Source organism: Zonotrichia albicollis, chromosome Z (genome assembly GCF_047830755.1).
Source record: "Zonotrichia albicollis isolate bZonAlb1 chromosome Z, bZonAlb1.hap1, whole genome shotgun sequence".
Classification (NCBI taxonomy): Eukaryota; Metazoa; Chordata; class Aves; order Passeriformes; family Passerellidae; genus Zonotrichia; species Zonotrichia albicollis.
In genome coordinates, this window is record NC_133860.1 from 15,295,113 (window position 1) to 15,307,774 (window position 12,662).

The 12,662-nt window shown below is 53.8% G+C and overlaps 2 protein-coding genes across 2 annotated transcripts; both read right to left on the reverse strand.

Moving 5' to 3' along the window:
* On the reverse strand, window positions 1–3,118 carry LOC102074611 (C-C motif chemokine 19). Its single transcript, XM_005491723.3, has 4 exons — window positions 2,987–3,118; window positions 1,731–1,854; window positions 1,320–1,416; window positions 1–845 (listed from the first exon to the last, which is right to left on the reverse strand). Exons 1-4 carry the CDS (start codon window positions 3,042–3,044, stop codon window positions 825–827), a joined length of 300 nt encoding a protein of 99 aa, XP_005491780.1. The 5' UTR covers window positions 3,045–3,118; the 3' UTR covers window positions 1–824.
* A 6,618-nt stretch (window positions 3,119–9,736) lies between these two features.
* LOC102074794 (C-C motif chemokine 21-like) lies at window positions 9,737–12,136 on the reverse strand. The gene is made up of 4 exons (XM_005491724.4): window positions 11,972–12,136; window positions 11,373–11,499; window positions 11,079–11,262; window positions 9,737–10,766 (listed from the first exon to the last, which is right to left on the reverse strand). The coding sequence occupies exons 1-3, from the start codon at window positions 12,039–12,041 to the stop codon at window positions 11,094–11,096; spliced, it is 366 nt and encodes a 121-aa protein (XP_005491781.1). The 5' UTR covers window positions 12,042–12,136; the 3' UTR covers window positions 9,737–10,766; window positions 11,079–11,093.
* Between the last annotated feature and the right edge of the window lie 526 nt (window positions 12,137–12,662).

The window sequence follows — 12,662 nt, forward strand, 5'->3', positions numbered from 1 at the left end:
TTTCTTTTTATTTAACAAAATCACAGCACAATTTAAAAAAGAGAGAGTAAAGAGGCATACACATGGAATTGTTGCAATGAACAGATCTAGCAGCAAATAACCTGAGAGCAGCACGACCTCCAGGTGTGGGCATGGGGCAGGGCTGGACACTGGTGTCAGGCTGAGGATCTGGAAAGAGTGCAATATCCCCAAGGAGAGCAGGGCTAAGAGCCACATCTCTGCCTGCTCCACATTAATGGCTCTATTTCTACCCTTGCAAGAAAGGGCAGGAGGGAAAAAGTGCAGGCAATTCAGGAGAGAGAGAGGAACCACATCAGCTACACGTTTTCTGAGGGCATCTGAGTTGTGCTTGGCAAGGACCAGTACAATGTGTGGCCCTTCTCCATCAGTCTCCTCCAGCCCCACACTGTTCTGTGCTGGCAGCCCTTCCCAGGGATGCAAGAGGACTCTGGGCTGGGGCTGGCCAAAGGGATCAGACTATAGCAGGAGGTCACAACTGCTGTGCTGATGGGAAGTCTGAGAGTCCCCAGCTCGACTCACAGACCAGACCATCAAACAGCTTCCAGGCTGCAAAGGTGATGGAGTTCAGCAGCCCCTGGCTCAGTCTGACACAGGCTGCTGGGTCACATTGGAAGCAAAGGGAAAAGGACAGGACAGACAGGGCTCTATCTGTCTGTGGGCCCCATCCCACACACTGGCATGAGTCTCAGGGAGGGTCTGCCCTGAGGTTGGAGGTGGAAGCAGGTTGGCTCTGTTACCATCAGATTCACAGCTGGGAGATGGTCCCCTCCAGCTGTTGGGACCAGCCATGGCTTCTTCAGGACCTACTTGCCCTGTGGTTTGCCCTGGGAAAATGAAAAACCCAACTGATACTGGTGTGCTCCTTGGGCTATGAGCTTCCCCAGGGTCCCTTCCCCTGCTGGACAAGCCATGGTAGTGATGGACCTGTCAGGGCTTGTAAAGCACCACCAAGCTCATGATAAGCCCTCTTCATGAAGATGCACAAGCAGCAGACTCCAAGCTTACAGAGCAGAAGTGAGAAGGGATTTTGCTCCCAGTGTCATTTTCCATGGCACACACCAGCCTCAGGCAAGAGTAACACTGGGTAGACAAAAATCCCAGGGCTGCATTTATTTGGGGTGAAAGAGGGACTACCAAGGAGGCAGATTAGTCCCAGTTGGAGGCAGGAGGGATGGAGACCCAGACAAATTATCCATGCCTTGGATAATTTGTCTTTCCAGCAGCCCAGTCACAATGGCAAAATCCTGTCTGGCAGTGGATAAACCCACCCCCTGGGCTGAGAACAGGGATGTTCTTACCCTCTTGGCAGAGCTGGCATCCAACCTCTCCTGGAGACGAATCACCCATGGGGAATGGAGGGGTGCACAGAGCCGCTTGCCCTTTGTGGTGATGAATCTGCCAGGTCCATGAGGGAAAAAAACCAAGATGCAGTGACAGGCCCTCCATCAATGCCCAAGAGCAGCACAAGCTCTCACCCACTCCCCACCTCAGTGTCCTCCCCATCTCTGCCTGTAGATAACTTTCTTCCTTGGTTTTTGTCCCATGCTCTCCCCTCTCACTGAGCCTCTGGATCTCCAGGATCTCTTCTGCAGCTCTCCCTATTCCTTCACCCTCAAATCCCACTCAACATCCCTCTGCCATCCTGCTCTGCTTTCCACGCTGTCTCCGTCCATCACGGGTGCCTCAGCCAGCAGCCCCTGGGCTCTTACACAGCAGCAGGGATGTCGCAGCCGTCCTGCACCAGCTGGAGCCAGTAATCCCTGACGATCCGCCGTGGGATGGGCGCCTCGCTCGTACGCAGGCAGCAGTCCAGGACGTTGTTGCCGCCGTGCACTGGAGGAGGAACAAAGCAAGCAGGTGAGCCCAGCTCACCTCTCACCTCTCCCAGAGGAGTGACAGGGCTGTGCAGGATGGTGCCTGCAGGAATGCTCTCACACACCGCCCTGCCCAGGCACACAGACAGCTTTGTTGGGTGCTTTATTGCGCTCACACCCCAGTGCTGAGAGCCCTTTGCCTCCTTCCCATGGAAATCAAAGGAGATGGGGAAGAGTAAACAGGCAGGAGGCAACGCACCTGCATCCCAGCTAGCAAGGCAGGACACAGGGGTTCTTACTTACCCTGCTTCAGGGTGCTGCAATACAGACACGCATTTCTGAGGGCCTGGGGATGATTTCAGATTTATTTACTGAAGCAATCACAGCTTTGGCAGCTACCCCACCACCAGCCCACCCCACACGGATCATCCCTGTGACAGCTGAAGGACATAGCTGACAGTGCTTCTCTGCAGGGAAGGAGATCCAGAGTCACCCTCCCAGCAAATCCTGTACTCACTGCTAGCACCTGACAAGGCTGGCAGCACCCATGGATGTCTGTACCCTCAGCAGCAAGGTGTGATGCAACAACACAGAATATCTGGACCCCCCAGTTCCCCACCACATGTAGAGGTTCTGATGTCACCCACCCAGACAGCTGTGACCTGTGCAAATGCCACATCAAGCACCAGCAGCCTCTCAAGCATCAGCCCTGCCCTAATAGACACCCTCCCTCTTGCTCCCAGCCCTGCCACCCGCCCCCAGGCTGTCCTACACCACAGGGTGACAGGACTGTCACCTCTGTCCTGTACTGGGGAGAATGGGACCAAGACAATCCCAGCCCAATGCGTGCAAGCTGGGCTAGGGCACTGGGAGGCAGGATTGCACCATGGCCCTTTCCCAAAAGGGGAGGCAGGGTTGCACCATGGCCCTTTCCCAAACACACCTTCCCAGCCCCAGAGCCCTGTAGGTTCCTGTCTGAACTTTGGGCAGGACAAAGTCCCTGTGAACAGGTTACAAGAAAAGGACGCAGGAGGGCCGAGAGGAAGCGGCAACCATGTGTCCCTCTAAAAGTCTGCTGGAAATGCAAAAAAGAGAAGAAACAGAATCCTCTAATTTCCCCAGGAAAGGCAGCCTGAGAGGTCCCATCTTACCATCCAGGACATGTCCTAGCAACAGGAGACTGAAGCAGAGAAGATGCAGCTGCTGCATTTTGCTGCTGAGTCTGTCAGGGGATGGGCTGGAGGCAGTGGAGCTCCAGGCAGGAGAGGTGAGCTCTGCACAGCTTTCCTGGGCCCTGCTGCTGCTGCTCCTCACTGCTTTTATACCCTTCATGACTTTCACTTTCTTTGAAGGCTGGGACATTGTAAAAGGAATTACAATAGCCTGGATTTAATCTTTGTGCAATTCCCGAATATCCCAGCAGATGCTTTTCCCTGCAGCCAGCTGTTCTGGAATCCTATAGCCAAAAACTCCCTTGCCTTCTCTGCCAGCACTCAGGCCATAGATGTTGCTGGGAAGGACCAGGCAGCTCCAGGGTCCTTTTACCTTGTGAAAGCACCCCAGAGCCCTGGGATAGCACTTGGGGGGCTCTCACCCCACACATTTCCAAGCCTCTTCTCTGAGACATCTCTGGGACATTCACAATAAATATCACATAGTCTCTATCCTCTGATGCTGTGGGAGGTAGAACTTGCCTCATCCTCAGTTTTGGGGTATATGTTGGTACTGGGGTGATGTCTGTCTCCCCCACAGAGCCTCCCTGGCTGGTTGCTGAAGCCTGGCTTTTCCACCCTGCCCTCCCCAGTGTCTGCATGGGGGCACTTCCAAAGCTGGCAGAGAGAGGAGAACCCAGTCAGTGCACTCCACTCCAGGACCACGATGTCACAGGCCAAAAGGCAACCTGATTTCCAGGTGTCCTAGAAAATGGGTTCTTGGCCAAAGGCAGCTACAGAGCTTCCTGTAAACAGGTTTTCTCCATGCAAGAGCAGAAATCCCCCACAGAGGCTGTGTGCACGGCGCAGGGTGCCAGCATCTCACCCGCTGCGTGGGCACTGCCGAGAGCAAGGACCAGCGCTCCCGCTTTGAATCTTCACAGGAGCACAGGGACGGGGGCTGCTTCTCCTTGGTATGGTGACTCACCACCGTGCCAGTGCCAGTGCCACCTGCAGTGATGTCCCTTAAACCAGGCTGCTTCAGTCCCCTGTGGGAAGCAGGGATCACCAGGGCTGTGCAGCCCAAGGGGAAGGACGACGGAAAGCTCAGTGCTGTCAGCATCTGCCTTGCAGGGAGTTGGAGACGCCAGAGGCAGGGTTTTTTCTGAGGGGCCCAGGGACAGGACAAAAGTAAAGGCACCAGATGCACCTAGATAAATTCCCACTGACAAAAAGAAAATTATTTTGCAGCAAGGGTGAGCAAACCCTGCAGCAGAATCTCTGTGCTTGCACTTTTACCCTTGCTCCCGCTTTGGACTGTCCTTGAACCTAAGTGGAGAGCAGTGTACAGAGCCCCTTCCAACTGGGCACAAGGCACACAACTGGGACCCAGGCACCTCAGTGAGTCCCTCACGCTCCTCTCAACAGTAGGAGAGGCTCTGCCCCTTACCCACCCCATGCTAAGAAGCAAGAGGAGACTCCAGCCATGCCACCAGACATGGTGCCGCATCCCTGCACTGGCACTGGCCTCATGTGTGGGGTGATCTCCTCCATCAGGAAAGCATTGCCTCTGGCTGCTCCTGTGCCCCAGCAGGAGTAGCACAAACAGGATGTGTCAGCTTAACTTCAGTCAGCACCTGCTGACACTCCCAAACCAGCAGAAGTTGAGTTTAGGTGGTGAAGGATTAGCGTCATCAGCCCTGGGCTCCCTGCAGGTTTGGGGATGTAGGCTGGTTCTGCAACCTGGTCTCTGCTTAATCTCCTCAGAACACTGTCAGAGAGATGTCACAGCGGGGAGGATGACAGCTCCTGGTAGCTGGTGGCCAGAACTGCTCCCAGCCGAGAGCCAGCTCCTTGCTGGGGCTTGGTCTCACAGTGTGGAGCTCCCTGCAAAGAGTGGGTCCCAAGAGCAGCACCCTGACACACTGGGGGGGTGGGGGTGCTGGGGGGGCTGCCCAGCAGCAAACCCTTTTTTCCTTGAATGTTCTGGGTGGAGGGTGCTGGGACTCCTGAGTTGTGTGACTCTCCTCCAGGCACTGCTGGGTCCTGCACCCCATGGCAAGCAGGGGTGTCCCCAGCCACCACTTCCCTGGCACAAGGTTCTCCCACCTCCTGCTGGCTCCCAACTGGCTCTACACCAAAAGGAGCAGGCTGAGCTGGGAATATATCCATGTGGGACTAAACCTCTTACTACCTCTGTCTGCAGGGGAGCCCCATGCCCTGAGCTGCCCCTGCCAACAGCATGGGTAGGAAAGGGAGTTTGCTCTTCCTCATGACAGTTGTCAGGGTGCCTAGTGGGTCAAAGCACAGCAGCTTCACACGCCTCTGCTCCCCAGGAAGAACACCAGAGTGAGGAAAGGGGCTTTCCACTTGCATTGTGAAAGGGGAATGTGGTGGGTTTCCCCCCTCTTACTCGGGGTCAGTAAGATTTCTAAGAAAAGCGTGGTCATCTCTGAAGTGCATCCCTGTGGCAGGAGGAAGGTCACCCATCCCCCTGGCGGGACTGAGCCTCAGGGGCCAGAAGAGGCAATGCAGAGGGGGGGAGACAGGAATCTTCAGGGTTCAGGCTCCCCAGAGGCACAAACAGGCAGGGGACTTGGTGGGGATGAGGAAAGAGCATTGCTCACACTGACTCATTTAAGCCTCTTCCTGAGCAATTAGGGAGCACTGGAGCTCCAGCCCCAAGGACGCCACAGGATGCAGCATGAAGCATCCATGATAACTCATTCCTGTCGAAACCTCGATAATTCAGTTGTCAATTTAAGTGGAAATCAGGAGGGACTAATGATCCCTGTGGGAAATCCAACCCATTGAAATGTAAACTGACCATGTAGGCATCACCTTCACCCCTGGGCTCTCCCCAGGGAGCACTGACCATGCTGCTGCCTTCCTGGAGACCTGGTAGCCACGGGAGCTGCCAGGAGACCTATTCCCCAGGCTGTCTGGTAGTGGTCTGCCTTCCACCTCTGAGCTGCAGAGCTGGAAAGGGCAAAGGGGGAATTTCAGCAAATTCCGGCTACTGCCAGTCCCTGGGGGTGGGATCTGGGCTGGCTGCGTTCATTTCATTGGGAAATACTGGGAAAGAACTGCAGCTGCTTCAATTCCGCTTGCAACACCCAGCTCGTGGCAGCCTCACACAGCTCCCAGCACATTCCCAGTGCTGGTGCAGCACAAGGACTGAGGCCACAGCAGCCATGGGGCTCAGGGCCCCACTGGATCTCCTCTAGCTGAGTGAACACAGCCAATCTGATTAGATGGAGATAAGGGGGCAAAGCTAGCAAGTCACAGCTTCGCCCAGAAGTAGCAAAGATGAATCTGAGGATCTGGTCCAGAAGAACTCAAAAGGTTCCAATTCCTGCTCTGCCTCTAATACTCACTGTTTTCAGTGTCACTGGTGTTGTGGTCACCATGAATGATGAGCAGCAGATCGAAAAAACCTTCAGCTGTGTCTTGCTCTACACTCCTAGGCAAGCAAATATCTCCCAAAATCCCTGCAGCACACGTGTCCCTCAGCATCACCTTTGGGCTGCAGATGCCCAGCCAGGTGCTTCCTGCAAATAGCATGGAGATGGCAGTGGCCAGGTGGGGTACCCCATCCCTGACTCCCTGCCATCATTCTGCCTGTCCCCTCTGCAGCTCCTTCCTGAAAAGGGATTTCAGAGGGGATGTCTGGGGACAGTTCAAAGACCTGTACAAAAAGCAGCCAGTCAGCAATTTCCTTGGCACATCCTGCATGGCTTGGCAGAGAAGGATGCCCAGTGAGGCTGTACACCCCGTGCACTTGTGGACAGATCTACAAGAAAATGGGACAGAACAAACCCTTGGGGGCTCTTTGACAACAGGCAGGGGAGACTGTGAAGTTCTTGGTTTCTTGCAGCTCTGGAGCAGGACTCACGTTGGCCCCAGCACAGGACATCCTCAGAGCAGAGCAGATGCTTTCCACAGCCAAGGAGCAGGTCTGCAATGGGGAGATAAGGATGGGACACAAGCAGAGGGACCTTGGGTACTGGGGAAATGGAAGGAGGAATAACAGCATGGGATACGCCAAAGCCAAGGGTCTTCAGACAGCAAAAGAGAAGGTGGGGAAAGAAGGACACTTGGGAGTTACACGTAGCCAACAAAAGGGCTGAAAGGAAGCCCTGGGCTGTGCCCTCTAGGATAGCATGAATGCCAGGGGATGGCCAGGACTGGGAAATACCTTGGAACGGGAAAGGTGAGAGTCCCTCTTGGCCACCAGCCACTTTCCCACATCCTCTCTGCTCTCGAGACCATAACAGGCCTCAGGAGAGCAGTGTTGGTGGAGAGAACACCAAAAAACACCTCGAAGCTTTGCTTGGAATCCAAAGCCCCTCTCACACCCGTGCAGCCACAGAAGCAGCCCTTGGCAGCACTTGGCTGCTGCAGCTCTGCCCACTGCTGCTGCTGGGCCAAGACCTGGGATGGAGGGATGGAGCTGATGTGCCTGTGTGCAGGTGAGCCTTGCTGGAGCTCCACCTGGCATCACAGCCCAGAGCACTCTGCTGCTGGCACAGCCCTGGGACATGCTCTGCACAGCTAATGACTTAAGCTAATAATTTGGCCTGGGCTCAAAATTTCCTTGGCTGCTCTTGTTTTTTGTCTCGCCCGGCTGCTCTCTGCCATCACTGGAGCCTTTCTGCTCCAGAGGGGCCGAGCTATCCCAACTCTTTGCTCAGCTTTGCTTCCTTCCCTGCAGACTGATTCTATGTCTAAGTGGGCTTTTATACATCCCTTGCCCACCTCCTACCCCAGCACATACTTCATCAGCACTGCCTTATCCTTGCACAAAGCATCAGGCTGGTCCTGCCCAGGGGTACAGCTCTGTGAGTTCCTTTCTGCTGCTTCACCACCTTAGACCTCCTTCTTCACATCTCTTGTCCCAGCTGGGATCCATGGACTCAGATCCTTTGTGAAGAAGGAATTTTGCTGCAGGTTGTGGTTCATTACTTCTCACAGGGAATCTCCTTGGAGGTGTTTTCCTGGTGCCATCTCACTGTAGCAGCACTGTGACCACCTGTTTCACACCTGCCTTGAGAGGCTCCCAGTAACCCTGCCACCTTATCTGCCTGGAGAGCAGCATTCAGCAATAAATCTGGAAGGAGAGTGCAAACACCTGTGTGTGTGCAGGCATGGGCACAGGTGGGTTGGATTTGTGCATCTGTGCCCATGTTCACGTGTGCTTCCTGAGCAAGGGACAAGCTCCCACGTGCTTCCTGACTCTTTTTTTTTTTTTTTTTTTGGTAAGTTTTAGGGCAAATCAGAACAGCAATATTGGTATATCTTTTTAACCTGTTGTAACCTAATGCCCTCCTGGCATTTAAAGGGAAAAATCCCTCTTGTGTGGTGTTTTCTTCCACAGCCACAGAGACACCAGGGCACATTTCACGTGCTGGCTCGCTCCTGCCGTATTCTCATGCTTAGCTGTTTGTGGTTTCAGATGTATTTGTCTAGACCTCATTTCTTGGGAATTTTTGCAACCATTTCACAATCCCCTGACACCACAACCAGCACAAGGAGTTCATCAGAGGCAGGCCACTGGATGCAGTGTGTCCTCATCAAACACAGGGCTGCCTCCACCCCTCTCATGGCACCCCATCTGACTCCTTGTGTGCAGGTATCAGTTCCCAGGCTCCCAGCAAAGCCCAATCCAGAGCATAGCCTCATTATTAACCTGTTTTATTGCTGTTATCCCAAAGCAGCAAGGAACACAGAGCCCCTGCTTTGAACAAGCAGTGCTCACCCAGGATGGGTCGGAGTTAGAGGGACTGGCTTGGCTCTGAGAAAAGATGCTGTGTCCAAACCAGTGTTGTGCCCATGTTCTCTGGCACCTCAGAACCCCTCACTGGGGACAGATTAGCAACCAGAATGTCTCCACCTTGCTGGGAAACACAGCTACAAGAGAGGGGACTTGCACTGCTCCCCTGTGCCAGCAGCTCCCAGTCCGAACACCCCAGGGATGCATCACACAGGAGCACTGTAAAAGCCAGGACCTGGGGGATGATGGTGAGTGGGGCAGGAGAACACCCCGCCATGCAGCCCTTCCCACCCCAACAAGACCCATCACAACAGTCAGAACAAATGAATTTGGTTATAAAGAATACATTTTATTGCCACACATCCTGTCCAAAAGCCGGTCTGGCAGACAGCCGGGTGTTCAATGTGGAGGAGGAGACAGCTCAGCGCCTGTCCCATGCTCGGGGCCAATCTCTTGGACTTCACAGTTACTTTGCACAGCCTTAAAATGATAAACCTAAATGCCCTATTAATAAAGCAATCAAGCCAGATACATACTTGGTAGAAACACTCAGCTATAAGCTTTACTCCAACAAACACACTGCCCGTGCTGATACTGTTAAGCTCTGCAAATCCTATTATTGCATTTATATGATTTAATAGACCTTTACTGACCAAAGTCCACGTTCAAAATCTCTGCAAGCAGATAGCAGCATGGCTCTAGCACAGCAGTTTAATTTGATCCTTCTCAGCCAGGGAGAGAGGAGAGAGGGTTGCAAGCACAGGGAGATGCCATTTTCCACCCAGCCCCTATCCCAAGGGTCTGTCCCACCTCCACTTGCAGTCTCACCTAAACGTGTCCTCTACTCAGTGACTTTTCTCACTAAATGTTTGGGATAGAGCTGCTCTCAAATGGCTGCAGGATGTCTACAGTAAAATTTACAAAATCTGCTATTCCCCCACCTTCACAGCCTCACATGTGCTTTTCCCCATGTGGGCTTTTCAGATTTGGTAAATATGTATGAGAGGGTTGCTGGGGCTTTTTTTTTTTTCCCCAGAAAACTAAGCATTTGTCTTATTAGTGTCTGAAACCCTGACACAAGCAAAGCCAGGGGAAAGAAGAGGGTGAAATTCCACTAAACCGAACAATTTGTTCTGATTTCATTGCAATTTTGTAGCCAGGGGAGCTAAAAGGGTATAATTCCACTAAATTGAACAATTAGTTCTGATTTCACGGAAATGTTGTACCTAAAAAAGAAAATGAAAAAACCAAAGGGACAAATTGTGGCTATCTTTATACAAACTACTGTGCAACAGTGTGCCATAAAATCTGAAAGATTAGAACAGTCCAGACATGCTGTTACCCCAAAACTCTCCATCTCAGCTGCTATTAATTGCTCTGCAAAGAAGCACTCAGCAAGCAGCTCAAGTAGGACCACAGGACTTGGGACCTGCCTGGTTCCCCATGCCTTGCAAGAAGGAGCAAAGAGATGAGAGGAAAATAAAATGCAGCCACGGTTTATTTGGTAGAAAAATAAGAGAAATCTTCCAGAAAATCCAGCCTGCAGCATAAAGGCTACTTTATGAAGCGTAAGGAGAGAGAAGTAAAGCCTTTCAGGAAAACTGAATGAAAGCACAGTTTTCAAATATAAATACAAATGTATAATATCCCCCAAAAAAAAGTCATAGGAAAAGCGTCCATCCTGCTAGGCTAAATAACTCCCATTGAGTGGGAAGCATGTGCACTTCCCTCTGGAGGCCATGGCTCAGCTCCCACGCCCAGGTCCCCACTTACTTGGCCGTGGGACGAGCGAGGACCTGGGTGCCTGCTTTGCTGAGAGCGCCCAGGCACTGCAGGTGCTGGGGGATCTCTGTGTCAGGCATAGCAGCAACAAAGAGGTGGTGGGGCAGAGGGAATCCTCCTCAGCCTGCCCCATCCCCGCCCTGGGGCTGGCGGGTGGGTGGGTGTGTGGTTTGTGTGCGTCCATTGCCATTGCCGTGGGTCAGTCACCAGGGGAAGGCGTCCATCCTGACAGAGGCAAGCAGGAGGGGGTGAGATGGAGAGGGGCTCAGCCAGATCATCCCCCCCAGCTGGGCCATTCCCTACTGTGACCTGCCCTGCCCATCCCAAGCATTGCCTTATCCCAGGGGGTCCAGAAACAAATTTAACTTCAAGGCAAGAACAAACCAGGAAAGAGTTGTTCCCTAAGTGCCTCTGTGCTCCAGCCATGGCTCTGACAGTTCTCTCAGGCTTTGCACCAGGAGCTGAACCCCACCCTCCCACAGAGAAGGATCTAGAATGGGGTGCAGCACCCTCACTCTACTCACCCCCCTCACCTACCTCTTCAGGCCTGACTTAGACCCTCTGCCGCCTCTGCTTCTTGGGTCTGCCTCTGGGACGCTGGGTCTGCCCCTTCTTCCTGTTCTTGTCATTCTTGGCCCTCTTGTCCAGCTGCTGAATCAACTTCAGGACAGTGTCGTCAGTGGGAGAGGCACAGATTTTCCTGTTCCTCTTGGTGATGAGCCTGGGGGAGCAGCAGAAAGATTTTCTGGGGGAGGAGCAGAGGGAGGACAGGGAAGGGTTTGTCTGAAGCCAGACTGTTCCAAGCGGTCCTGGCCACCACAGGGTACTCACACAACAGAACGGAGGTAACAGCCCGACTCGGGTCCCTGTTGGCGGTAGGATGTCACCACGCCACCGAGGAGCTCCTTCTTCAAAGGTCTGTTCTTCAGGCAGCAGTCCAAGGCTGAGCTTCCAATGCCTGTGGGCAAGGAGGGCATGTGGGATTTGGGATCGCCAGTGAGCCAGGACGCCTTCAGCACAGAATGCCAGCTGACAGCACGGGGCTTGTTTGGTGTCACGGATCAGGGAGATCCTAGGCACCACATGGGGTTGGAAGCTTTGGACCCCAGTGCCCAGGTCAGACCTGGTCCCAGGAATACGAGACAACACATCTGAGAGTGGTGACAGGGAAACTGAGGCAGAGATAAGCACCTTGCAAAGGTACTGAACATCATTCTGCTCTTTTCACCAGGCACATGCACACAGACACACTCCAAGCCAAGCAAGCCCTGCCAGCCAATGCCACAGGCACACACACACACACAGAGCCCTACACACACCTGCACACCCCAGGGCCCTACAAACACCACCCCACGCCCTGCGCACACCCCAGTGAGGACCCGCACACCCCATCCCAGCAGAAGCAGGCAGGAGGGCTCCCTGCCCCTCACCTTGAGCCTGGCCGATGAGCAGGGAGGCAGCCAGCAGCAGCAGCAGCAGCAGGAAGGGGCGGAGAGCCATGGTGCTGCCAGGGGCGCCGAGCAGGGCAAGGCTTGGGAGCAGGGCAAGGTTTGGGAGCAGGACACACACTGCTGCCTCGTGCTGAGGCTGCTCCTATTTATCTGTGCATTCCTTGCTTTCGTTTTTGGACAGCTTGGCAGGCAGCCCACCAGCCGGCCAAGGGCTGGGTGATGCACGAGTAGAGGGTGGGGGATTCCTGGAAGCTGCAAGCCCCCCTTTACAGACACGTCCTGTCTTGTTCCCAGCTGCCCATCACAGGGGCGTGCTAGGTAGGGGACGTGCTGGAGACACAGCTCCCATCACAGCTAGATGGTTTTGTGGGCTCCAGTTTCCTACACAGTCTCACAACCTGCCACTACCTGCTCTCAGAGGGTCGGGTGTTTATTCCCATGAAATGGATCCTGGAAGGTGGCCAAGCCTTCAAAGAAACCAAGGAGTCAACCTGGTTTGCTCCCCCATTTGGTGATTTGCTTCCAAGCCAACCACCAACACAAATAGTAGGTGAGAAGTGGCTCAGGGTGAGTCCAAACCCCTTCCCCCTGAGCCCCCATCCATGTCTGGCTGCCTTGGGGATGAACCCAACTGAACAAAGCTGAATAGAGCTGTAGGGCTGGGATGTGT

Bases quoted from the DNA above. Each gene is read 5' to 3' on its own strand.
- LOC102074611 (XM_005491723.3), bottom strand. From the start codon at position 3,044: ATGCAGCAGCTGCATCTTCTCTGCTTCAGTCTCCTGTTGCTAGGACAT. The intron at 1,417-1,730 runs GTAAGAGCCCAG...TGGACCTGGCAG, and splicing joins TGCGACATCCCTGCTGCTGT to ATTCATCACCACAAAGGGCA. The intron at 846-1,319 runs GTAAGAACATCC...TCATTTTCCCAG, and splicing joins ATGCCAGCTCTGCCAAGAGG to GGCAAACCACAGGGCAAGTA.
- LOC102074794 (XM_005491724.4), bottom strand. From the start codon at position 12,041: ATGGCTCTCCGCCCCTTCCTGCTGCTGCTGCTGCTGCTGGCTGCCTCC. The intron at 11,500-11,971 runs GTGAGGGGCAGG...CCTTGCCCACAG, and splicing joins GCTCATCGGCCAGGCTCAAG to GCATTGGAAGCTCAGCCTTG. The intron at 11,263-11,372 runs GTGAGTACCCTG...CTGCTCCCCCAG, and splicing joins TGTTACCTCCGTTCTGTTGT to GCTCATCACCAAGAGGAACA.